This window comes from Sturnira hondurensis, unplaced genomic scaffold (genome assembly GCF_014824575.4).
Source record: "Sturnira hondurensis isolate 20B ecotype Veracruz unplaced genomic scaffold, ASM1482457v3 Scaffold0008640, whole genome shotgun sequence".
Taxonomy (NCBI): domain Eukaryota; kingdom Metazoa; phylum Chordata; class Mammalia; order Chiroptera; family Phyllostomidae; genus Sturnira; species Sturnira hondurensis.
The window spans coordinates 16,159,624-16,185,563 of NW_028081271.1; the positions used below are offsets into that span (position 1 = coordinate 16,159,624).

At 44.4% G+C, this 25,940-nt stretch overlaps 1 protein-coding gene and 1 non-coding gene across 3 annotated transcripts in view; both read right to left on the bottom strand.

The window, feature by feature from the left end:
• The window catches only part of POFUT3 (protein O-fucosyltransferase 3), a 61,875-nt gene extending 38,826 nt beyond the window's left edge, over nt 1-23,049 (bottom strand). The window contains exons 1-3 of one of the 2 annotated variants that reach the window (XM_037055341.1): nt 22,853-23,049; nt 16,457-16,808; nt 13,208-13,502 (exon numbers count right to left, since the gene is read on the bottom strand). In XM_037055341.1, the coding sequence (XP_036911236.1) occupies nt 13,208-13,502; nt 16,457-16,537 (376 nt within the window). In that variant the 5' untranslated portion in view covers nt 16,538-16,808; nt 22,853-23,049. Of the gene's footprint in view, nt 1-13,207; nt 13,503-16,456; nt 16,809-21,776; nt 21,804-22,852 lie in introns of those variants that run through there. The other variant, XM_037055342.1, reaches the window with a different exon arrangement.
• On the bottom strand, nt 13,932-14,065 carry LOC118993271 (small nucleolar RNA SNORA22). Its single transcript, XR_005067824.1, has one exon. It is a non-coding gene; the product is annotated as a small nucleolar RNA SNORA22 (small nucleolar RNA).
• Nucleotides 23,050-25,940: the final 2,891 nt, after the last annotated feature.

Sequence of the window (25,940 nt, forward strand, 5' to 3'; positions counted from 1 at the left end):
CTCTGCAAGGTTAATAAAATAGAGTTTGATGGGGTGTCACAAGGAAGATACGTTCTTTCTATAACTGATGACAGTCACGCACGAAGCAATTGAGGAGAAGGAGGAGATGCTGACCAGTAAGTCAGTCAGAGGAGGCACGAGTATAGGCAACAAGAAGAAGAGACACTTGGTCTTCATGAAAAACAAAAATAATATAGTTCCTATTTAAGCCTAGCAAATTTTTCCCATGCGCCAGAACTCACCACCCCCTACACCACCAACACCATTACCAGCCACCTCTGCATATACGGAGCACGACTGAAAGGGCCAACTGCCGGGAGTAGCCTAACGGTGTCCTGGCACCAACGCCAACACCACCCTTGGAGAGACAGCGCTGATCAAGGGGTCAAAGCTCTAGGAATGTGCAAACGCAGCTTGGTTGCCGTGAAAAACAAAGTGCTCTTTTCATCTTTATGCCTTGAACTCTTCTCCAGGCATTGGTGACCCAACCTAAGAGTGTTTGGAAAATTGGATTTAGGGCTAAAGTAGGAAATATAGTTAATTAGAGCGTGAGTATCTGTGTTCATTTAAAACTATGGAACAACATAACTAGGGAGCTTGCAAACTGCTTACTGTCAGTTTAATGACCATTAAAACTAGAATTTAGTTGCCTTAAGAATAAAGAGAATAGGGGCCACTCAAGCCAATGAGTCTGAAACTAGGAGCGTTAGAGTCATTGATCAAAGGGGGATTGAAAGGGACCCTTTTAAAGGGGTCTGGGAAGGCGTGCACTGCACTCACACTAACTCAAACGACCCTGAATCCCCCTTCAGCCGCCATAGGTTTACACTTTTATGGCAACCCATGCGACTCCCCCAGAAAACGTGTGTGCTGGGCCTGCGCACTGCTTAGTGGAGGCAGCGGAGAAGAATTTCTGTCCTCCGGGATCCAGGCTTTTCTCAGCATCAGCTAAGTCATAAGAATCTTCTAAGCAGAGGTCCCTGGCCCGGACACTTTCAGACGTCACAAGATGCTGTATTCGTCCAATACCCGAGTGCTGGAAGACTAACTCATGCCTGGTGGCTAAAAGAACACTCTAATTGCATAATTCCTGTGAACAAATGATCAAAATTCACATTTTTTAATTACAAACAGTTTTCCGATTTTAACATAAAACATTCTCAGAAACTGTCACAAGGCAGATGTCATAAAGAGGATTCTATTTTCCCAAAGGCATAAAGTTATAATGGGATATTCTGTGATCGATGACTAAGCACCTTATAACTCATAGGCATCCAGGAGAAACAACAGGACAAAAAAACAGAAATACATCTATGAATTTCCATGATGGAACTTAGAGACTTCGTATTAAGTCATAAAACACTGGTGGTGGAGGCCACCTAAGAGACCGTCTAGGGTGTAGGAACTGTGCCCATCAGCCACCTCCCCGACCCGACAACCACACACAGACACTGGCCACATCCTTCTTTCTTGGGAAGCTTGATAAAGAGCCCTGAACCTCATTTCCAGAAATGTTCATTTGTCATGGGGTGGGAAACAAAATGCCATATTTTTCTTCTAACTTTTCCAGGTGATTCAGATGTCCATTTAGGTTGGAGTACCACTACCAGTGAAAGACAGGGAGGGGACAGGCAGGAACCCGGAAACAACCTTTTCTCCCTCCTTCCTGCCAGTTCTCCCACGTGTTTCCCCTGGCGCCTCCAGGGACGCCTCCTAGTGGTGTTTCCTGGTGAAACCGCACTGCCCTGGCATCACTACCCTTTCCCCCTCACCCAGGTTGACCCGGGACTGTACCCCCAGGAAAGCTCTAGTTTCTAGGGAACCCCAGCTCAGACACAGAGTGAACTGAAATATCAGCGACCACCGCACCACCAAGTAAGGAGCTGCCATTAAAAACGAGAGAGAGAGAGAGAGAGAGAGAGAGAGAATCTCTTGCTTTCAAAAGACTCTTGCGGCAGGGGTGATGGGGGGTGACCAATATAAATGACACTGGATATTTTTTCTCCTAGATTTTCTGATTAAATGTCCCTGGTTTCATCAGTAAATGAATGAGTCTAGGGAAATCTGTGTTTACCTTTTAAGCCATTAACATCTTTAGCAGTGAATTACGTGATTACCATCTACACACTAAGATTTTAATTACTGCTCCTCACATGCAAATGAACTATATAGAGTTACCAGTGATTTGGATATCAAATGTAGATGTCTGCACTCAGGAAAGTAAAATATGCGGATGTCAATAACCTGAAGGATTAAATATTTATATTCCCGTGGAAGCGAAATATTTAGTAATCAATAATCTACTGACATATTTTCTTCACCCATCAGGAAGGAAATGAATAGCTGCATTTATGTTCTTTATGCATCACAGTTGTGGTAAGTTGATAACAGGAGGTTGAGCAAAGTGTCTGAGAGGCCAAGGAATTAAATGAATACGCACAGTTAATTCTTCTCTTTGGACAGCTGCCTCTGTGAAAATAGATACCGCGAAGACATCAACTCTACCTTTAAACCGCATCTCGAATCTACCCGTTTCTTTGTTTCTCCACTGTTTCGCTCCCTAATCCAGGGTTTCATTTCTGCTTATTTAATAGAACCTGTGTCTTGCTTCCACTTTCACATTTAAATTCATTCTTGAAGGAGAAGCTAGAGGGATCTTTTTAAAACATAAATGAGAACGGAACGGAACACGCACCAGATCATAGCACCCTTGCTTAAAAACTCCTGATGTTTTCCCACTGCACGTGGAATGTACCCAAACCTCTTGCCCTGTCCTGTGCCCTTCACTACTGGGCTCCTATCGCCCACGCGAATCTCATCGCAGGCTGCCTTCCTTCCCCCCCAAGGTGTTCTGCCACAGTGACCTTCCTGCTGACCCTCCTGCTCATCGAACTCCACCCCAGTCTCATTTGTCTCCAAGGGCCCTTATACCGGACAGTAATTCCCTCTACCTTCACAGGACTGTCTCCTCCCACCGTCCGTCTCAGCCTCAAACGTTCCACCCTCAGAGAGGCCTCCCTGGTGATGCTGCCTAAAGCGGAAATGCGTTTCCCTACCTGGTAGCACCCTGTTGACACATTTCATGGCCTTCCTGAGGGCAGAACCGTTGTCGTGTTTACCACTATAGCCCTGGCAACTAGCACACGGCTACACAGACGCCTGAACCCATGAGTCAAGGGCAGACCCCGACAGCTGCCAGGGACATATCCTGGGCTCAGATTCTCTCACATCACAAATGCTGCAGCACAGGATTTCCTTTGGCATGTGGAGCCGGGTGGCCCGGTGCGCACGGATCCAAACCATGAGCTCATCCAAGGTGCTACTCTATTTAAATAGCCATCTTCTGCCTAGTAACCACTGTTTCATAAAACACTTCCCTCTGTCTTCATTTCCCGGTCATCACTAGTAGTTGACGTCCTTCAGAGAGGTCTTTTCCACCAAGAAACAAAATGTTTACTATTTCAAGAGATGCCCAGCACACGCAACAAGTCTGTAACACGAAGCCAGTAGAGAGAAGGACGCTGCTCCTTCCTGCCCAGCAGGTACATGACCCTCCTTAGCAGCCCCATCCATCTCTCAAAGGCCAGAGAACTCCAACCCGTGCCCCAGAACTATCTGGATGAGACAAACGTCAAATCTGTGAAAACAATGGGTCTGCTATGCTTACTCCCCAGTTTAAGTTGTTTTTATTTTATGTTGTTTTTTTTTTTTATTTAATTATTTAGAGGGGAAGGGAAGGAGAGAGGGAGAGAAACGTCAATGTATGGTTGCCTTTCCCGCATCCCCTGCTGGGAGTTGGCCTGCAGGGAACTGGCCTGCAACCCAGGCATGTGCCCTGACTGGGAATCAAACCACGATCGTGTGGATCACAGGCCCGTGCTCAATCCACTGAGCTACACCAGCCAGGGCTATTTTATGTTGTTTTAATTTTTAAGAACAAAGAGAAACAAGTCAATTAAAGCCGCATAGTTTTATTCTGAGTGCCCAAACGTTGTGGTTGCCGTCACTAAATAATGGAGTGGCCAGCTTGTCTCAAAGGATTCCTGGGTGTCGGAGAATCTACCTAGACCTGGACCAGAGCCAGCATACACATTGGCCCAAAGAGCTGCAACTACAGTAATGAAATCTGCCCCCGCCTCCCGATGCCAGCCGGAAGGAAAGTGCCTGACATTCGCTAGTCACCTCTGGGCTGCTTTTCACATCTTTTAGGTTAACCTGAGAAATGCTTCCAGGTTCCCAGCCCCTTTTGCTCTCCCTTTCATCTTTACATTAACCGATGCTGTTGAAGAACAGAGTGTCTTGAAAAGGATGGGAGCGACAGAAGCAGAAACAAGGCGAAGAGGATTGCTAGTCCTCACCAGACAGTCCTTAAAAGCAAACATTATGAAGATTACTAAAGCCTTTGTCCTTAAACCTAACTACATCTAGCACAAGTTAGTCCATTTATTTTTTCAACTGGCAAGATTTAAAATCAAGTAATATGAATATGCAATTTTCTCATAGAAGGAAATGAGCACCTTAGCTAAAAGAAATATGAATGTCTCTGTATAATTAACATTCTTCCCAAAAGGGATCTTGGTAAAGGAAAAAAAATCTGGAAATTGGATAAATTATTAATAACTGTGCTTACTGTGTTTGTACTTAACTATCTCTTCCGACAAAATGTCTTTGCTAATTAAGTCTTTATTTACATCATATTAATACTGCATATAGCTTGAAAAGTGAAATCGTTTTATCGGACCAACAATGCTGGATGGCAGTGCCCTGCCCACCCCACTCCCTATTTTCACACGCCACAAGTCACTGCTCCAGTTCCTTGAGGTGTTTCTTCTGTATATACACAGAAGAACAGACCTGAACAAGCTTAACATGCTATTTTCTGATTTTCCAGTGTTAGATAATTGCTATTGTCTTGCTGCTATGAAAGACGTAGATTTAACTCCCCTCTATCAGCCTTTCCCCACACGTCTGTCTTCTCCCTCATCATTTTGGATCACGTGTATAACCAGGGCTCTCATTACTACAAGTATAATTACTATTTACTGCTGTACCAAACCAGGGCCTTATAGGTACATTTTTTCTGGTTGTTTTGTTTTGTTTTCAAACCTCTGTTCGTTTCACTCCATGCATCATGTTTGTTCATCATGCAGACCATGAATAAGTGAATAGACAAATGAATGGATGACTGAACACACAAATGAAATGTCTAGCCTGGAATGAGTGAACAGAAGAGTACATGCCGGAATGAAACCTGGAAGAGGGAGAGATGAATGGTAACAGGATTCACTGTGTATCTAGCATTTCCAAAAGAGGAAGATGCTTGATCTAGCCATGTGTGCTTAGAGCTTCTGGTGCAGACAGTGAGGCAAATGCCAATAACAGATGTTCAGGCTTGGGTGCGTGCTCAGGCACTTACCATCTATCTATGTGACCTTGGGCAAATCAGTTCCATTCTCTGGGTCTGTTTCCTCATTCCTAAAACACCTAAGGTAACACACAGTCTTGTAACGATTTTAAATAAGGGAACACATGGAGAGTGTCCCTCTGGTGCCTGGCACAGAGTGGGTACTGATAACGACAGCGATCGTTACTACAGTCTCTTAGTCATGGAGGCAGTTCATCAGGGTATCTCTCCCAGCCCTCAAGACCATCAAAGTGTTCACTGCAGTTCTAAGCTCACTGAGCAAACTTGATTCTCACTCCATTCTTTTAGCCCATGGTGTCTGGACGGAGGCACCCCGAGTAATGAACAGTAGTGCTCCTGTTACTATGAAGATACTCTAAATAAATCAGCTTTTTGGAATAAGCACAAATCTCCTATTCAGATAGACACCATTTAGTTCCTTAGTCTGACCAATGCTTGGTGAACCGAAAAAACGGACTAGACGGTGAAGGATGAGGATTCCACCTGAGGACTGAGGCTTGAGAGGCCCTGACCAGACAGCCGGGCCCCCACTCCAACATCCCTCTCTTTTCAATTACATGTGATCACCCTAAGACACTGAGAAATCCCAGTGTCCTCTGAAACAAAGAAAGTGTCTACTGCCTTTGCGATCACTTGTTCTAAATGTATTGCATTACAAATCTCTAAGAACTGGCAATCCACAGATAACGTGTCTCCTTGTCTCTCGGGAGACCTTTTGAAAACCAGAGCACCTTGTTCGCGAACGTGCCGGGCCCCAGAGGTACTATAGCACTGATTCCGGTTGCTTTGCTCACGGCGCTCATGCGTCCACGCTCTCCTCTTACACCCACAACCTCTTTTCTAAACACCTCCCCCATAACTCATGGCTTCCAAGAAGTCTTCCAGGATGATACTACCCATGGCCGATTCCTTTACTCTAAGTCTTCTCCAAGCTTGGAAATATAATTTGGGCTGTATTATCTCCCACTTTTTCCATTAAGCGGAAGTTCTGGTTCCTACCACCCAAGTAAGTGTGGCCTATGACAAGCTCTTTAACTCTGTGCTTTCATTTCCTCTTCATCAAAATAGGCATAATTCGTACCTATGTAGCTGATTTGAAAAGTAAATGAAATCGAATTCAAGAAAGTGCTTGGAAAACCATGGGGATGGGGACCAAGGAGGCTGCTCCTAGGGCTGGCGGAACTGGGACTCCCACCAGTCATGTGGGACTCGGTCCTCCAGAGCTGTTTTGTGGTTGTCCCTTGAAAAAGACCAGTGATGTCCTTCTTCATAACCTCCAGACCTCGTCAAGTTGTGCCAACATCCATGTTCCTAAGGAAGTAAAACATTTCAGTAGCCACTTTCTTTCTCTCCGCAAGCCGGTATGTGATAAAATTTCTACTCAGAAGCTCACCTAAAACATAGGCAGTTCCCCACCCTGACCAGCCATTCTCATCAAGGGCACTCCGTGAAGGAGGGGCTCTCCTTCGAGACAGGCAGGTTTCCGGAGAACTGCTTAAAAACACAGAGTTGTATTTCGAAATCACAACAGTGACGGCGTCCAACACCAACTTCGGTAGCTCTGTGGACTTTTGGGTTCAAAAATAACTTATTCCTTTGTGCCTGCTTAATTTTTGAGAAAACTGTTAATGTAGCTAAAGCCTTGCATTTCACAAATGGCTCAAACAAAACTCAGCATTCGTCGCATTTCACTGGGGAGGGTCTTTATTCCCTCCAGATGTGTTCCTATTAAGTAAACGAATCATCTCTAGGAAGAAGAAAAATAAAGTAGGCTACAAGGCAAACAAACACACTAAAAATACTCTGGTTTACAAAAGCTTCGAGGCCACATAACCCTCTGAGCTTCCATTTCCCTTAATTAGGTCAGCTTTTGACACCTGGACCATTTCCCCTGCCTTTTCCTTTTCAACCCTGCAGCACCAGTATCCCATGTGCAGCTTCAAGTGACCTACTTAATTAGAATGTGGAGCCCTCAGACAGGAAAGCATGTTGTCTTCCTTCTCCTGTGCTCAACAGACCTCATTAATGAACTAAATTCCTAATTCGGTTTGTTAGGAAAAGAATCCATACACCTTAAGCAGTTTTGAAAGCCAAATGTCTAGGCTAAATTAGACTCATGAGTGTACATTCAACTATGGTGTAGGCAGAGTACTGGATCAGGTAGCGGGGAGCCTCGGTTCTCTGTCCAGCGCTGCTGCCTGGTCCCCTGTGGTCCTGACACATCCCTAACCTCCCTGAGCCTTGGTCTTCTCACCTTGACACAGAGGGGTTTAGACCCTCTCTCAGGTCCTCCACGGCTCTGCGTCTCTATGACTACTTCCCGCGTACCGAGCGTGTACAAGGCAGTCTGCTAGATACAGAAAGCAGAGGAGGTACTAAGGTGTACTGATGCTGCCCCATCTTTAAGAACCTTATACACCACAGGGGAAGAGAAACCAAATACCATAGTCACCTTATTTGTGATTGCTATTGCACCTGGAAGTAGATGCTCAACTTAGTGATATAAAAAGAGATAAAATGCTCTGTGGCCGTTTAGAGAAGAGAGGCTGTACCTAATGGAGGTGGATCAGGGATGGTTCGTAGGTATATTTGAGTTGGGTATTTATTTATCTTCATGAAATTTGTTGAGTTTTTTAATGGTTCATTTTTTATCGTTTTTCCATTATCATTTATCCCCCTATACCATGGGGGGCAAACACAAGGCCTGCAGGCTGAATCTGGCCCTCTACCTTGTGTTATCCAGCCTGGCGCCTGTTTCTCCCCGGCGGCAGCGCCACGCTGTCGCTTAACTGTTAAGGAGTAGTTACATCTATACAGTCCTAAAATTACATCTGGTCCCTTGAAGGCAACCGTGAGGCTGACATGGCCCCCGGTGAAAACGAGTTTGACCCCCCTGCCCTATACCCTCTTTGACCTCCACCCACCTCCTCCACAGTCACCGCCCTGTTGTCTGTGACCGTGCGTTCTTTTTCCTTTTTGTTTGACCCCTCCATCCCCCAAATCCTCCCCGCACCGCAGGGCTGCCATTCTGCTCTCCATCTAGGAGTCAGTCTCTGTTTTGCTTGTTAACTCACTTTGCTCATGAGATTCCACACACGGGTGAAATCATATGGTATTTGTCTGTCTCTGACTGGCTCGTTTCACTTCGTATAATGCTCTCCAGGTCCACATCTTAGCTGTCGCCAAGGGTAAAATTTTCTTCTTGTTTATGGCTGGGCTTTTAAAAGTCCATTCAACTTCCAGCCGCTCCCTGATACCATCCCCTAATCTGATACAAAATCTTAAGCCAGCGTTTGACATTCTCCCTGCTGTGGTACCAATACATCCTTCAATCTCTGTCTCTTACACCCAACTGCGCTGCAGCCTTACCGCACCTCTGATAACACCCATAAATTTCTACCTCCAGGGCCCCACGCGTGCAGTTCTTCATACGAAAATCTCCCCCAGTCACAGCATGACCCCATTCCATTAGCCCTCAAGCCCACTGCAAATTTCTCCTTTTTCAGGAAGGAGGTCTCAAGAAGCCTTTCCAGATCCCTGCAATCACCTGGGCTCTCTCCCTTCTTTGAAATCCCACGAGATTTGCTGGCAGTTCTCCTATGGCGTTCCTGCCAGTTAGCCCTGCATGACAGTTGGGTAATGTCTTCGTCTCAAGATGCTCACCTGCGGCATCAGACACTGTATTATTCATCCACATTGGCAAACGTACGGTAGGCATTAATAGACTACTTTGACAGGACGAATCTAAAAAGGACACTCGGGGGCACAGAAATGGAATAGGCGGTGGTGCTGAGGCAGCAACACTTGTGGCTTATGCCTAAAGCGGCGACTATTCCACATTGACTTTTGAGCGTAGGTTTTAGTTGACAGAATTAACGGGACCCCGTTGAGGAGGTGGCTGGGTCAGACCGCGCACAGCCTTGACAGCCAGCGCAATAAAAATGGCACATGTTCGGTTCCCGCTGAGAGTCGTGGCTGGGGAAGGAGCAGAGAGTAACACAATCCAAGCTATGACAGCAGAACCAGAAGCAATCTGGTTAGCACATTAGTCTTCTGAGGGTTTGGTTGGAGGCTGGTCCCTCCCTGGGAGAACCGAATCTTACTGTGCTAATAAAATTAAGTGTGTGAACCTGTAGATCTGTGAGCCCTGGAAAATCCACTAAGCTCAATACTGCTTTGTAGACTTCCTGGCAACCGGATACTCAAGCACTTACTTTAATAAAGGGAAACGGACACACACCAAAGCAATCGTTACCAAACCTCCACACTGGTGAAAAAGAGCAAATTCTGTATTTTTCCAGAGAAGGAGGGGGAAACAAAAAAGCACACTATACAAGGGATGGGAAATAAAAACAGCTTTGGATTTCTCAGCACTAACACTGGAAGCTAGAAGACAGTGGGAAAAATATTTTTAAAAGTTAGAAAAGAAAAGAATTTCCAACCTAGAATTCTGCGCTGAGCCAAACCATCAATGAAAATAATAGTAAAATGAACACATTGTCACAAATACAAAGTCCCCCAAAACTTGCCTTCCCTGAACCTTTCTCACATTAAGGTTCACTGGTTCACTGTGACTACATCATGATAAAAACATGAATATTAATCCATCTAAAGGCATGACTTTTTTGAAAGGATATGGAGATGAGAACTGAGCATGAGTAGGGGACTGGGGTGAGGAAGGAAACCTAAATACTCATCTAGAAAGTACGAATCAGGCCCTGGCTGGTGTAGCTCAGTGGATTGAGCACGGGCCTGTGAACCACACGATCGTGGTTCGATTCCCAGTCAGGGCACATGCCTGGGTTGCAGACCAGTTCCCAGCAGGGGACGCACGAGAGGCAACCATACATTGATGTTTCTCTCCTTCCCTCCTTCCCTTCCCCTCTAAAGATAAATAAATAAAATCTTTATTAAAAAAAAGTAAGAATCAATATTTAATGTCTAAAACTGAAAAATCAAGAAGTAACAACCTAAGCACATTATTCATTAATATAGAAGCTTTATGTACATGTTTTAAAAGTTTTAAATGTTTAAAAGATAGCGACAGCGATATGACCACTTTGGATATTTGTTTGGCAATCACTAATAAACATAAATTCCACTGCTGGGGATAAAACTCACAACATCCACACATGCACATGGGTTGTTTGTTGCAGCACTGTTTGTCATACTCAAGGCTTGTAAAATAACCTGTGTCCAACAAGAAAATGATTTAATGGAATGTGATATGTGAATACAATGGATACTATACAACAGTGAAATGGATGCACTGGAGTCGTAAGCAATCAATACCAATCAATCTCAAAAACTGTGTAAGAGAAAAAATGAGTGAGGGAACGTCAACATATTACACTGTTGGGTTGGCCAAGAAGTTCATCTGGTTTTTTTCGTAAGACGACTTGAGTAGCACTTAATGGTCCTGCACTTCATGAAAAATAATTTTATTAGATTGTATTGTGACAGTTGTCATTATCAGTGTGCATTTTTTAAAAACATCAAAATTGGTGACTTTTTGTATAGCTATTTTAATATTACAGATGGAAGAAAATATACAATATTTTAGCACATTATGCTTTATTATTTCAAGAAAGGTAAAGACACAACAGGAACACACAAAAAAGGATTTCTGCAGTGTATGGAGAAGGTGCTATTTCGGATCGAAGGTGACAAAAATGGTTTACAAAGTTTCATGCTGGAGATTTCTCGCTGGACTCCATGGTCAGCAGACCCGTTGAAGTTGACAGCGATCAAACTGAGACATTCACTGAGAACCATCAACATTATACCACGAGGGAGAGAGCCGCCACACTCAAAAGATCCAAGTCAACAAAGTTATTGGTGCAAATGAAAAATGTATCTTTTATTTTACAGAAAAAAAACTAAGCAAACATTTTGACCAACCCGATACTTACAAAAATTTTTAGAAAAATTATATATAGTTCATCTGATTGGGTATGTCTACACACACACGCGCACACACACCAACTTCGGGATCACGATTCCGTCTGGGGCAGTGAGTGGGGGAGGGAATGGGATGAGGTCAGGGAGGGGCTCACAGGGCATTTCCGTTTTACTGGTACTACTTTATTTTTTAAGCTGTCACAGGTTACATAAGTACCCATTATATTATCTACACTTTTTTATGTGTAACTGAAATATTTCTAGGAGCTTCTGTCAAAGTTTGGGAAACTAAAGTCATACATTTAATCTGGCGTCATCTCAAAACACAGCCAGAGAACCATAATCCCTTATGCAAATTCTCAGAGCTTTATGTTCCAGAATTCAGAATTCTTTAGGTTTTAGAAAGGTACTATGATACAATTCCATATATTACATTACACCTTCCATGGGACCTGGAATCAAATGATGTTCAAAATAAGCATTTGTGACAAGACTCAGGTCGTTGTCCTACCCTCGGGACAAATCAGCCATCAGCCTGGCCCTTTACAAATAGCCCTCAACTCCTCCAAACTGTGCTGATTCCCTTTTAAGGGTGGAGGTGGAAAGGAAGTGGATGGGACATTAGCTGACCTTCGGGGAGGACCTGTGCATCTGTATGTCTTCGTTTGTAAGCACCTGGCATTTCCCTGGCTCCTTACCTACACCCCAGGGCACTGCTGCCCCTTGCTCTGCAACCCTGACCGACTGCAGGGCACACTCATACATCTCACCTTATTTCTGGCTCCTATTGAACCCATTTTCTGCTTTATTCAAGTGCTTCTTAAGTAGAACACCAAGAATGACTCAGCTCTACATCCCAGTCTCAGTCCTGCCTCTCCAAGGCCAACACTATACTTACACACTTACACACACACACACATTTTGGATATTTGATATACACATCAGTATAGAGCAGATTTCCTTTCAATGACTTCCCGACGAAACTGACTAGCCTTGCCTACACTTGCTCAAATTTGCTAATGTGTATTCATCCCCCTTCTGCCTACCACGTATTACCAAGGAGCCCTGTATTTTTATTTCTTTAAAGATTTTACTTATTTATGTTTAGAGAGAGGGGAAGAGAGGAAGAAAGAGAGGGAGAGAAACATCAGTGTGTGGTTGCCTCTCAAGCACCCCCTGCTGGGAACTGGCCAAACAGGCATGTGCCCTGGTTGGGAATTGAACCCTTTGGTTCACAGGCCAGCACTCAATCCACTGAGCCACACCCGCCAGAGTAGAGCTCCGTAGTTTTAACAGCTGCTGGAATTTCACTAACTTCACCTCGCTGGGCTTGGGTGCCCTCGGATTCCAGCATCACACGCAATCAGCCTCAAGAAGGGATGGCTACCAAGTTACTCTTGAAAGCTGACGCTGGGCAATCTTTTTGTTTTTATTTCTGAATAATCTGAATAATGACATTTCAAAAAATTGTGTTTAGTTTATGTCCAATTAACCACCTGTTATGGCCATCAAAATCTCCTGGCAATTATCACGTGACATTCTGAATTAGAATCAGCAATGTCACCAACCTAATCCCCTGAATACGAAATTCAGTGAGCACAGAACCCAGCTGCAAAAGGGTGAGAAGAAACATCTCTTCTCCTCAATAGATACCAGTGGCCCAGCCAACCACCTCGACATTGGGAAAGGTTACTTGTTTTTCCTATTTCCTAAACGCTCAGGCCTTCCACAGTGTGAATGCCGAGGAAGTGAGGTATGCTGACATGTTTTCAGGGGGAGTCCACCACCTCTTCCTTGGTGAGTGAGCAGTAATTCGGCTTTAGAGAAGGATGCCAGCAAACAAGAGTTTCACAGAGGGAGAAAGGCAAAAGCGCTACCTACCGTAGAAGAGGAACGCCTTGGTCCTGGGGTGGTGCAGGTAGGTGCGGTTGATGGTGAAGAAACACGCATCCGCTCCACACTGGCCCAGCCTTCCAGTCTCCCCAGTCAGTGGGGACCACCAGAGCATGACGGGGTAGCTTTCGGTTTCCAGGTTTTTCTTCCTGTTCAAGGTCAGAGCTTCCTTCTTAGGGAATGAGTAGAGGTGTGTAGGCTCTTCCCCCATTTTTGCATGCCCATCTCGCAAATTGGAATTTTTAAGCTTCTTCTTTTCAAATTTTCCCAGCTCAATCACTACCTGAAAGAAAAGACAATTATTACCAGAGTAAGACAGTTGAACTTCCTTTCGCATACTTCCCATTCATCTTGACGAGTTTGGTGTCTCTTATTAGGTTTCTGTTGCTGCTGTAACATATTACCACAAACTTAGCAATTAAAGCAATACACATGAATTATCATATGGTTCTGGACGTCAGTCTGCTGGCTCAGTCATTTTGAATGTGACAGCCACACAGTACACAAGCTCACTCAATGGCATCTACCGCTCCCACTGACCAGTACAGTGAAGTCATCATTGTTCACACATGCACATTCCAGCGCACTCTCCTTGGCTGCCAGGTCACATCGATCTCACACAAACTGTTTTCGTTACACTAACAACGAAATGGCTGGACTTTTTTCAGGCAGACGTCGATTATATATTTTCCTTTTTTTCTTTTTTTTTTTATAGTGTGCTGACTTTCTGAATACATTTAAAAGGCTAAATAGACCTTTCAATGCAGAGGAAAAGGACAGACGTTTCTCTAGCACAGAGTCAAAGCCAAGGGAACTATAAGGCACACTTGGGTGTTCACTGTGCCATATTTTCTTTTTTTTAATTGTTGTTCAAGTACAGTTTTCTGCCTTTTCACCCCAGCCCAACACCCCAGCCGTCCCCACCTCCCTCCTGTTTCCACCACCCCCTGTTAGTGTCTAAGTGTCCTTTATAATTGTTTCTGCAAACCCTTCACCCTTTCCCTCCCAAATTCCCTCCCCTCTCCCCTCTGGTCTTGATCACCAACTTACACCATACATAAAAATAAATTCAAGGTGGATAAAAGATTTAAATATAAATCGTGACACCATTAAAGTACGAGAGGAGAACATAAACAGAAAAATCTCAGATATTTCACACAGCAGTATTTTTGCTGATATGTCCCCTAGAGCAAGGGACATAAAGGAAAGAATAAACAAATAGGATCTCATCAAAATAAAAAGCTTCTGTGCGGCGAGAGAAAACAATATTAAAATGAAAAGAGAACAAACTGTAGGGGAAAACATATTTGCCAATGATGCCTCAGACAAGGGTTTAATCTCCAAAACATATCAAGAACTCACACGATCATACATTTTCATTTTCAGTGTTTAACAAAACAGCATTCCTGAATCTCTGAACACTGAAGCAGCCAACGTATCAGTGCAAACCGGAAACACCCCAACCATCCTGTGGATGCCAAACTGACACCGAGACCCAGATAAAGGGTTAGACCTAGCAACCATACCTGTCCTCATATTCCGGAAGCTTAGAAATGACATGCATACCAAATACACGGCGATTTATTCTAACATCAAAAGGAAAGCTCTCGGCTTAGACCCAGGCATTCCTCATAACTGCGAAAAGTACTAAAGTTAGTAGTATCTGGGAAGATCAACGCTCTCTCATAACTTCCCGTAGAAAAAAGCAGAAAACTCCAGTCCCTCCTGCTCAAGCAGGTCCTACCTAGTCCCTCCAAGACAGATGAGAAGGGTCGAGTGTTTCCTCTGACCAGAACCCTGACCCAGCAGCAGCAGGTGGCAAAAGCAAAGAGTCAGACTGTCTGTTACGAGCATCCTCTCATTCAGTCCTAACCAAGAAGGGAGGCAGACCCGCGAAAAAGCCCAGAGAGCAACTTCGTCCCCATCAGCCCCACACCTGAACTACTCATACCCACACATAATCTTGAAAAGTCATGAAATGGACATGAATGGGTGCTAAATATGTATGAATCCATATGTACACTTTTAATAACACTGTGCATTTTTCACTTTGAACTGAAATCAGCAAATGAAGATCAAAGTATCTAAATAAGAGAAATAAATGGGAGGACTAAAGAAATGTTTTAGGTCATCCTCCTCGATACAGTTCTTGGTCTCATACAGCAATTTTCAATCAGTGTGCTGCAAGAATTTTTAAAACGTGCAATACCTGGCTGTTTAGTCAGGGGCACTAAATCTTTTCCCTTCGATTGTCAAATACAAAATGACAGCCCTGGCTCGTGTGGCTCCATGGATTGAGCGCTGGCCTGCGAACCAAAGAGTTGCTGTCAGGACACATGTCTGGGTTGTAGCCAGGTCCCTGGTTGGGGACGTGCGAGAGGCAGACAACCAATGTACCTCTCGAGAATCGATGTTTCTCTTCTCTCTCTCTTTTTTCCCCTCTCTTTAAAAGTGAATAAATAAAAACTTAAAAGAAAAAGACAACAACCAACACAACAATAGCCATAGATGCGAACGCCCTCTCTTGAACCATAAATATATGGGCCCTATAATAAGGTTGCATCTGATTGGTTAGTATTTGGTACCAGAAATCCTTATATACAAGTATAGGCACCTGATTTTTTTCAAAAGACACTTTGAAGGAAAAAGACTAGGTAATTACTATTATTATATTTTTGTAAATCAATCAAAATTATACCTGTTTTCATCCAATCAGCAAAATATATACATTTTTTGGTGTGCCACGTAACTTTTGTAATTAGTGTATGTGTGCCATGAGATGAACAAGGTTGAAAATCGCTGGTCTAGTAGTACATGCCAACAATGGCAAATTTATTGATGCAGATGTTTGTGTTCCGCAGAGCAGGCTACCTTGTTCTCAAAATAGGCATTGCCTCCTCAAGGACACCATCTTCCGGAAGCGATCACAACAGGGGGCTTGGAGCAAGCCACCCAACGCTGCCCCTGTAAGACAGACTGAGCTCTACTTTCCTCTAATACCAAGACCCTACGAGGAGTCACAAACCGATCCCCTAGTCACTGATTTTGTTTCTACTTGACATATCCACTCACTAAGCCTCGCTTTCATTCTGTTATAAAAGAATGTCCAGTGCCTTAGACAGGGAATCCCAGATCCTAAGATATGAAGCAAAAAGGAAAGTACTTGAAGAGAACGGGGTGGCGCAGGAATAGCGCGAAGGCCCGGGAATCAACGCGCGCTACCCGAGTCCTCGGTACCTGGAGTGTGACGAGCAGGAAGACGGTAGCTGTGATGCACAGGCAAGATGCCAAAAGCTTCCTCCGCTGAATCCGCACCATGCTGCCCTCCCCTGGGTGACTGACAGCCAGCGAGCCCGGTTACCAGGTGTTGTCGAGGCGGCCCATAGCCTGAGACAATTTCACAGGGAGGAGCCATCTGGACGCCAATTGCCTCCACTGCCGTTCCTGCTGCGACCTGGTCTCCATGAAGGACTGAGCTCCGAGGGACCGAGTGGGCCTGGCCTGGCATTGAGAGGGAGCAGCACGCGGTCTTCTCAGGCTACCATCGGAGCAGCTGGAGACGCTTCAGAGCAGAAGGCATTGAAAAACTCTGCAGTAAATGAAAAATCTCTTAGCCGTGGTGCGGATTTAATACACGTAGGTTTCCAGGGTACAAATCAGTTTTTCATGTACAAATTCACAACTTTAAAACTAAAAGGAGCCTTTGAGATCGTGGAGTCCTCGCTCACGGATAGGGAAACCAAGCCCAGAAAGGTGAAGCGACTTGGTTAAGGTCATACGGCCCCCTGGAGCAGAGTGGCAGACCCACAGTCAGCTCTGGAGGCTAAAATGCTACTTCCCCTCAATTTCCTCTGCCCCCAGAGACTGAATTCCAGGAGTCGTCTGCATGCAGTCACTTCCTTCTATCCAGCTCTCAAAGAAGCAGAGAAGTGGAGTAAAAGCTACCAGGACTAAGGACCATCCACCTACTCCTGTAAAAATTAGGAAAAAATAAATAAAAGACTTTGATCAAAGATAGTGTGGAATAGTTCTGTCGGCTGGTATACCGGGGGGAGGAAAGTAATAAAAGTCTGTAAAAACTAAAAAGCGCCTCTCCGCTTCAGTAGGCCCCAGTAGCTATTAACTGCATAAAAGGTGGAGCTAGTTCTTCGGGTTTCAGTCGTGGCTTTGTCGTTTTACGGAGCATAAATTTGGACAAGTTATTATGTGTTCCTAAGCCTCCGTTTCTTCGTAGGAAACAAGAAATGCTGCTCATCATTATTTTGTGCTCGCTTTGGCAGGATATATTGTCAAAGTGAACAAATACGGAGATTAGCATTGCCCCTACGTAGTGTTACTTTCCTCGAATAACAGAAAGATCAGCCCTGGCTGGTGTACTTCAGTGGACTGAGCGTGCGCTGTGAACCAAAGAGTCACTAGTTTAATTCCCAGTCAGGGCACACGCCTGGGTTGTGGGCCAGTTTCCAGTAGGGGGCATGTGAGGGGCAACCACACATTGATGTTTCTCTCCCTCTCCTTCTATCTCCCTTCCCCGTCTCTAAAAATAAATAAAACTTTTTAAAAAATCAGAAAGATCAAATTATCATTTTATATGCAAAAGCAATTTATTATAGCTACAATTAATGTAACCCAGATTAGGTAATGAAATACTCTTACCACCTCGGGTGGGTATAAAACTATGATTTTAACAGATTTTTAGGTATATCACTCCCCTGGAGTTTACTGGTAGTCATATTGCAAAGTAGGCAAGGTAGGCATTATTCTCAGTTCCCGCACACAAGGAAACCGAGCCTCAGCAGGTTTAAGTGATTTGTCCAAGATCAGAGTTTTTAAAGGTGGAAGTGGAGCTAGAAATCAGGTCATCTGACTGCAAGATCAGTGGAACACAAAGAAGCAGGAAAAACACTGCTGGCTTGTTAGGGGTATACAAGCGCCAGGAATACAGGAAAACAAAAGACAAAGAGTAAATGTCAGGACACAGGTTGGGACTCTTTTACAGCTACCACATAGCTCAGGCCTATCCTAGGGCCTTTTAAAGTCTTTACATGGCTGTACAAACTACGACAGAAGAATTTAAAGAATTTAAATTTAAAGAATTCCATCCAAAGAATCTCAGTTGAGGTCATATTCCTAAAGCCTGGGGTGTCAGGGACCAAGCTGTGGTTCAGTACCCACTACCATAGAGCCAGCTAGTGTAGATGGGGTTCCGATGGACAGCGTGCAGCCATGAACCAGGCCTTGGGGCATCTCAGTCTCATGTATGGTATTAGTTACTCAGGAGCTTGTAATCAAGTCAGCAGCCCCCCAACTGGTGGGACAGATGGGCTTGCAGAGAAGACTGTGAAGGCCAAAATGAGCTCCCATGCAATGGGACTCCAAGAGGAAAGCTCCCTTCTGTCTCATTACTGCCTGTAGGGTGACTCTCAGAGTCCTCCAGGAGGCGGCCCCAGAACACTCCTTTCCAGGATGGAGCAGTGTGTGTGTGTGTTCAACCATGCAGAGGGCATGTGAGATGGATTCTCAGTAACCAACCCTCTTGACCCTGGAGGTGACCTCCTAAAATGCATTGTGCAGCTGGCGTGCTCGGCCTGGGGCGGGCCATCTGCTGCCCAGACAGATCTGGAGCTGAGCATGACTACCTCACACTCCTACAAGTGCTAGTCCTTCCAAACCAGCAACACTTTCCCCCTAAAATAATCAAATTTCTCCACTTTACTTTGAAGTCAAGTGGACAGAAGGGACGAAATATTTGAAAGGGAATGAGAAGCCTGAGGATGGCCAGCTTCAAATGGCAACCACGCTGGGCCAGTCTGAGGTGTGGGTGGAGGGGCACAGACCAGGTCAGAGATGATTTCTGCCTGGCACCACCTTCGAGGGTAAAGTGAGAAACCAGCCCTAGCTGATGCGAGTTTTCCTGCTGCGACTGTTTGTGTGTCACAGAGGCGGGCAGGAGGCACAGAGCTCAGAGGAGACTCTGAGCTCTCCTCTAGCAACTTCTGAGTCGATTGGGTTAACAAGCGACTGTCTTAACTGAGCTTAAGGTGCCCCCGGGTAGTCTTTAAAGGAACTGTATCTGACTACGAAACTTAAACTATTCAAACTAAAGTATAATTTCTTAAGTAGGTTTGATCCCCCAAATATGTTCTCATGTTATCAAGTATAAACCCTCAGAACACCGTTGAAATGGTGGCTGTCTGGGGAAGACAGATGATGAGGAGGGCTTGATGGAAGAGTCTTTGGACAACTCTCCGAGCACTTGTTAACTACCACCCTTCAGTTCTACCTGTCCTCATCTACGCTCCTCCTTTATTCCTGCCCAGTGGCTCCGAAAGTCTGATAACTTAGGTTCCCACCAGTCTGAGCCCTGGCACTCACCACTTAGCTGCGGAGTTGTTTCTGGAAGGTAGACTGGCCAGCTCTCCTCTGATTAAAATCCTTCATAGGTTTCCAAAGATTTCAAGATACAGACAAATCTCACTAGCTTAAGAACACTTCCTGGGCAGACCCTACTTCCCCAGCGTCCTTGTCTCTTTCTCCACCACAGAGCCTTTGTTTTTGCTATTCTGGGAATGTAGCTTCCGGTTCCGGGGCTCTGGTCCCGACCTACAACACCCACACTTCTTTCACTGTCCTACCTGGGCTCCAAGACCTTCCAGGCTGCCGTCTTCGGGCAGCCTTACTCCTCCCCAACGCCATGCCAGGGGATCCAGATCCCTATCGTTGTGCGCCTGTTCCCACTGCAGCAGTGGACAGACGCAGCAGCTGCAGGACTTCAGGACGCTTTCTAAAGCTGCTTAATTGGGGGCATATAAACTAACTGTTGAACACCAGGAAATGGACCTATTCTGTTCGTTTGCAGACTTCTTTGGTGCTGCGACGACCTGTCCCTTGGGTACCTGACAAACATGTGACGATTCGAAAATTTCCACGTTCACCCAATTTCCTTTATTAACATTTATTTGTGTTCATGTGTTCCTCACTCTTCTTTAGTGGCTTTCACATTTAGCTGAGCATTTATTTTTTTATGTAAAGAGTGCTTTGGGTTGCAGACTTCTATCGGGGAAGGTGGTCCTACTCAGCCAGGTACACATTTCAGGCAAGACAAATAGAGAATAATGGGCGAGAAAAGAATACAGGTAAACAGGTGATTGGTGGGGGGACAGAAGTTGTAGCTGAAACACTTTCACAATTTCTATCCCAGAATGGAAGGTGGCACCGTTCTTAACTTCTAGACACAGAGCATACAACTCAAATTATGCATTACTAACACAATCACACTTAGTAGATCTACTTAATATAGAAACTAAATAAAAATATATGCCCACATTAAAAAGGAGACTGATATAAAGCCCCGAATAGAAGTATTCAAAAGCAATAGGTTTTTTAAAATGAGGTAGGGGCACAAGACAGAAGATTCTGTACCACAAGAAAACCTGAGCCAGCTCCTCAAGCACAGAGCTTTCTCATTGTTCTCCTTTCAGGGACTTCGTAATTACTCTTCTTTCTCCAACACAGGCTTACTGGTTACTCTGTAACAATTTTCCTCCCTGACCCATCTAAATTAAAATCCCTCATCTGCTTTGATCATCTACGTGGTCATGAATGAGGAATAGTTAAATACCACTGACAAACGTGGCTGACACTTTACACGCCTGAAGACAAAGGGCTGGACCGGATGATCCTCTCAGGCTTCACCCCGAACTTAAGCTCTCTGATCCCATAAACCGTGTCCAGGAGCAAAACTCTCCACAGAGGGAAGACTGATCGAGTAGAGACACTAATCAAAACAGCTTGTGTCAACACAAACTAGGATTTCTGGAAATACAAAACAAGAAATAGTTCTATATAACAAGTTTAGGATTACTTGATGTTTATTCTCCTTTTTTAATAATTCAACATTAACTCTCGAAAACTCAAATTTTATTCTCAAAGAAATAAATATATGAAAAATATTGCAAATAAAAAGCTAGTTTTTTAAAAAATTTTAAAAACCCATGTTCAGGAATCGTACCAAGTGTTTATCTTAGTAACAAACTATAGAAATGATCCCTGAAAGTATAGTCTTTTATTTTAGAATGTTGGTAATTGTATTACATTTCTTGCTAAAATCAACCCCTTACATCTCAAACTTAGAAAGCATTGAAATATGTGTTGAAAATGTCTGCATAATGAACAGTACTTATACATATATCAATCACATTACTTTTTGTCCAAACTGTTTTTGTTATTTCCTAAATTTAACCATAATTTGGATTTTTTTTGACGGTGTTGTTTGTAAGACAAAACTTGAAAACGTATTACTTGTTTTAAATTGACGAATAAAAGACCAGCCATAATAAGAGTAACAGCTGAGACTGTGGATTTAATCCACTATCAGACACCGACATTGAGCAGGAAGCAGCCAATGGAGAGTGACTACAGAGATTTCAGGATGAACCAGACCCTAATGATGTTCTGATGCTATGGCCTCTGGTTTGCAGACAAAGGGGGAAAGTTCTGGAGCTGCGGCTAGGGTGCTGTCCGGGTGGGTGGTTCTGCCACTTTAGTGTGCAAATACCTGGGCTGCTTATTCAGTGCAGAGGGGCTGGGCCTCAGAGAGAGCCCTCCTCTGGGAGACCACGGAGCGCCATGGAGGAACAATGTGCTCATTGTATGTAGTGTGACATCACCAGAAAGCCCAAGATGGGCCATGAGCTTCAGGGGGGGGTCTCACCTTGAGAGAAGGAAGGAGGTATAAGGGGAACGAGGTCCTAAAGACCAACTTGTCACATTCAAAACTGCACCCAGCCAGGGTGTATTTAACGCACGCCACAAATGAAATTCACAGTCCAAGCCCCGACCTATATCACACTCTGCCTAGCTGTTTCAGAGAGCTGTGGCAGTGCGTAGGGAGCAGGCTGTTGGAGCTGTGCTGTTAAGACAGTCATTTTGCATGATATTTGACACATATTGAAAAATCATTAAAGGATCCCCAGAAAGCGTCTTAAAATTGCACCAATGTGACTTGCACAAAATGAGGTCTATCCTGAGGCACTAACTGCATACAAAATACCCAGGAAATGGCTCCAATACAGATAACTAGAGCCTGCGGTTCCCTGGGCTCTCCCTGCGCATTTTCTCCATTAAATGCACAGTGTTCTGCACAGCTGGACGGTCAGAATCACTCCTTCACACAATTCTAGCAACAAGTGATTCTCAGTGAAGATGTGACGGGAAGCGGTGCACAATGGTGGGGCTGGGGAGATCGTGCGTGCACACTGGAGGTACCAGAAAACCTTCGTTACCAGGAGTTGGAACTGGGCCTCCCTGGCCTCCACCGGGGGCTCCAGCTCATCACCTGCCTCCCACCCGGGCTTTTTCAGCAGCCAGATACGTTTAAGCCTCAGGCAGGGTTTCTGGAAAGCACTGCCCAAGGCTTCCTAGAACAGACTTGGTTTGTTTTTCAGCACACAACCCTGCCTTTCTCTTACACACAATCTGTCTGGGCACAAGGAGGTTTCCTTCTGCTGTGAGTCCTGTGGGCAGCGTCCCATCTTCCACAGGCACCAGGAAAGTCTCTCCGCTTCTCGGCACCAAGATCCTGCCCCCAGCAAGCCAGCACTCCAGCCCGACCCAGTGGGCACACACACTCACCTCTTCAAGGGAAAGGAGGCCCGCTCTGCCCACTGCAGCCCCGGGTTTTCCACTTTCAGTTTACAACCCCCGGAGCTCAGGGGAAGACTCGGAAAGGAGATTTGGGAAGGCGGGATAACTCTCAGCGCATCCAGGCCCAGCAATCCTGGGTCCGGGTTTTCACTGATGCCACTTATTTAAAAGCAAGTGGGACCTCAGTTCCAGGGACTCCCTGCCCTGCCGCTCAGCACAAACCTCCTTGAAAGTTCCTGGGAGGCTCCTGAGACCCTATACTAAAGCAAGTCCCAGGTCACTTTCTGTTTCTTAAACTCAAGTCAGACTGGGCACGTCCAGTCACCTATTGAGGAGAAGTGAGAGACTCCTAAGCCAAGCAGAAGCCTGGGTGCCTTAGCCTGCTACCAGTGTTTGGTGGACTGAGCGTGATGATCTTTGGGTTTCATTTACTGGTGAAGTTAAACTGACTTCAAACTGAGTTCCATATGCACGTGACCCAATTAAAATTATTTCGCACTAGTCTAGACAGGAGGTGATAAAGCTAGGGAAGTAATTCAAGACCCTAGGGGGACTGGGACTAGACTCAGGGCAAGTAGAGCGTCTAGGGCTCAACATTTGAGGAGGCCCTGACTCCAAGAGTCACGCAGTTGCTGGGCGCACCTGCAGAACTGAGAGTGACTGCTGCCTAGGCCTGCCTCACTCTGGCCCGAGCCTGCGGAGCTCCACTGCCCAGGACCTCAACTACCCTCTCTGTAAAAATGGGCTGATGACAATGGCAACAACTTCTAGAAAAACACACATACCAAGGAAAACATTGATAAATCAGATATTGTTAAAAGTACATTCTGTTCCTCAAAAGCATGATTAAGAGAATGAAATGCAGTTCACCAAGTTACAAGATATTTGCAATAGATTTATCTAACAAAGAATTTGTATCCAGCCTGGCTGGTGTAGCTCAGTGGATTGAGCACGGGCGTGGGAACCAAAAGACTGAAGTTCGATTCCCAGTCAGGACACATGCCTGAGTTGCAGGCCAGTTCCCAGCAGGGGACTCACGAGAGGCAACCATACATTGATATTTCTCTCCCTCTCTCCTTCCCTTCCCATCTAAAGATAAATAAATAAAATTTTTAAAAAAAGAATTCGTATCCAGAATATCTCAAGAAGTTCTACAATGAAATAACAGAAGAATCCAAGAAAATTCGTATCCAGAATATCTCAAGAAGTTCTACAATGAAATAACAGAAGAATCCAAGAAAAAGCAGAAAGGAAGGGGCCAAAGACTTACACAGCCTTTCACGGAGAAGGAATCTGAAGAGCCAATGAGTATGTGAAAAGATGCTTAATTTCTTTAGCCACCAGGGAAATGCAAATTAACAAGACAATAATATGCTACTCAGCACCCATCAAAATGGCTACAAACTTTAAACTTTACAATGCAGACTCCTGCTGTTGGTGAGAGCGGAATTGCTACAGCCACTTTGGACAGCTGTCAATCAGCACCTCCTGGAGCCGAACAGATGCATGTCCTATGACCCACAAGTGCCACTCGTAGGCGTTTGCCTAATAAACATACATGCATACGCACATCAAAAGGCAGGTATACTAGACCATAATACAAGTTTAAAACAATAGACATCATACAAAATACGCCCAGACCACAATGAAATTAAACTGATTAAATCAATACCAGAGCTATCCCAAAATATTTGAGAATATTCCAAAATATTTGGAGATTAAAGAACACACCTCTAAATAACACATAGGTCAGAAAGGAATCCTAAAAAGAAATAACAAATATTTTGAATGAAATAAAAATGAAAATACAACCTTTCAAGATTTGTGGGACGCAGTAAAACAATGCTTAGAGGGAAAATTAGAGCATTGAATGTGAGAAAGGAAGACAGATCTAAAATCAATAATCTAAGTTTCCACTGTAGGAAACTAGAGAAAGAGGACCAAATTAAATCGAAAGCAAACAGAAGGGAAGAAATCATAAAACTTAGAACGGCAATCAATAAAATTGAAAGCAGGCAATTATAGAAAATTAATGAAACCAAAAGCTGGTTCTTTGAAAAAAATTAATAAAATTGATAAGTGCTTACCTAAGCTAACCAATAAAAAGGTCAGAAGACACAAACTACTAACATAAGAAATAAAAGAGGGTGCATCACCAATGATCCCTGGACATTAAAAGAATAATAAAAGTCAAGAGAATGAGACTACAAGCCACAGACCGGGACAAAATACCTGCAAAAGAAACATCTGATAAAGGCCTATTATCCAAAATACACAAAGAACTCTTAAAACTCAACAATACGAAAGCAAACAACCCAATTTTTAAAAAACCGAGCAAAAGACCTGAACAGACACTTCACCAAACAAGATACAAAGATGGCAAATAAACACATGAAAAGATGCAAATTAAGACAAGCTTGAAAAAAATCATAAAACAACCCTGAGACGCCACCACACCCCTACTAGAAGGGCCAAAATGCATAACAAGACAACACCAAGTGTGGATGCGCAGGGCCGTGGACCGGCAGAGGGACGTGGAACGACGGAGACTCTCATTCACTGCTGGTGGGAATGCAAATTGTACACCACTTTGGGAGGCAGTTGACACCTCTGGGTTTCTCTCACAGGGAATCGCTCCATTAACATATCTATATTTGGCTGATTACACGTGTGAAAACAGAAAGCAAGAGTAATAGTTTCTTTGACACTAGATTATTTTTACCAGAAGCTGGATGGCTCGTTATTGTGAATGTTGGAAAATTCCTTCACGCACAAGGTCACACAGGGCTGCAAATTCCTAAGTGCTCCCCAACTGCTCATCTATGATTCAACCAAGGGACTTAGTTAAAAACACACGGTTTCTTGAGTTATATCTATTGATTACAGCAATGGCGCTAATTTTCCATCTGCCTCTGTGTCCACTCTCTTGGCGATGCGTCTTCGAAACTCCCATTGAGAAGTAGAGTTTACTTGCCTACCCCTGAATCCAGGCTGGCTTTGTGACTTGCTCTGACCACACACTGTGTGTGGCCAGAGGGACGGGGTGCGAGTTCTGAGCCTGCGTCTGAAGAGGCTT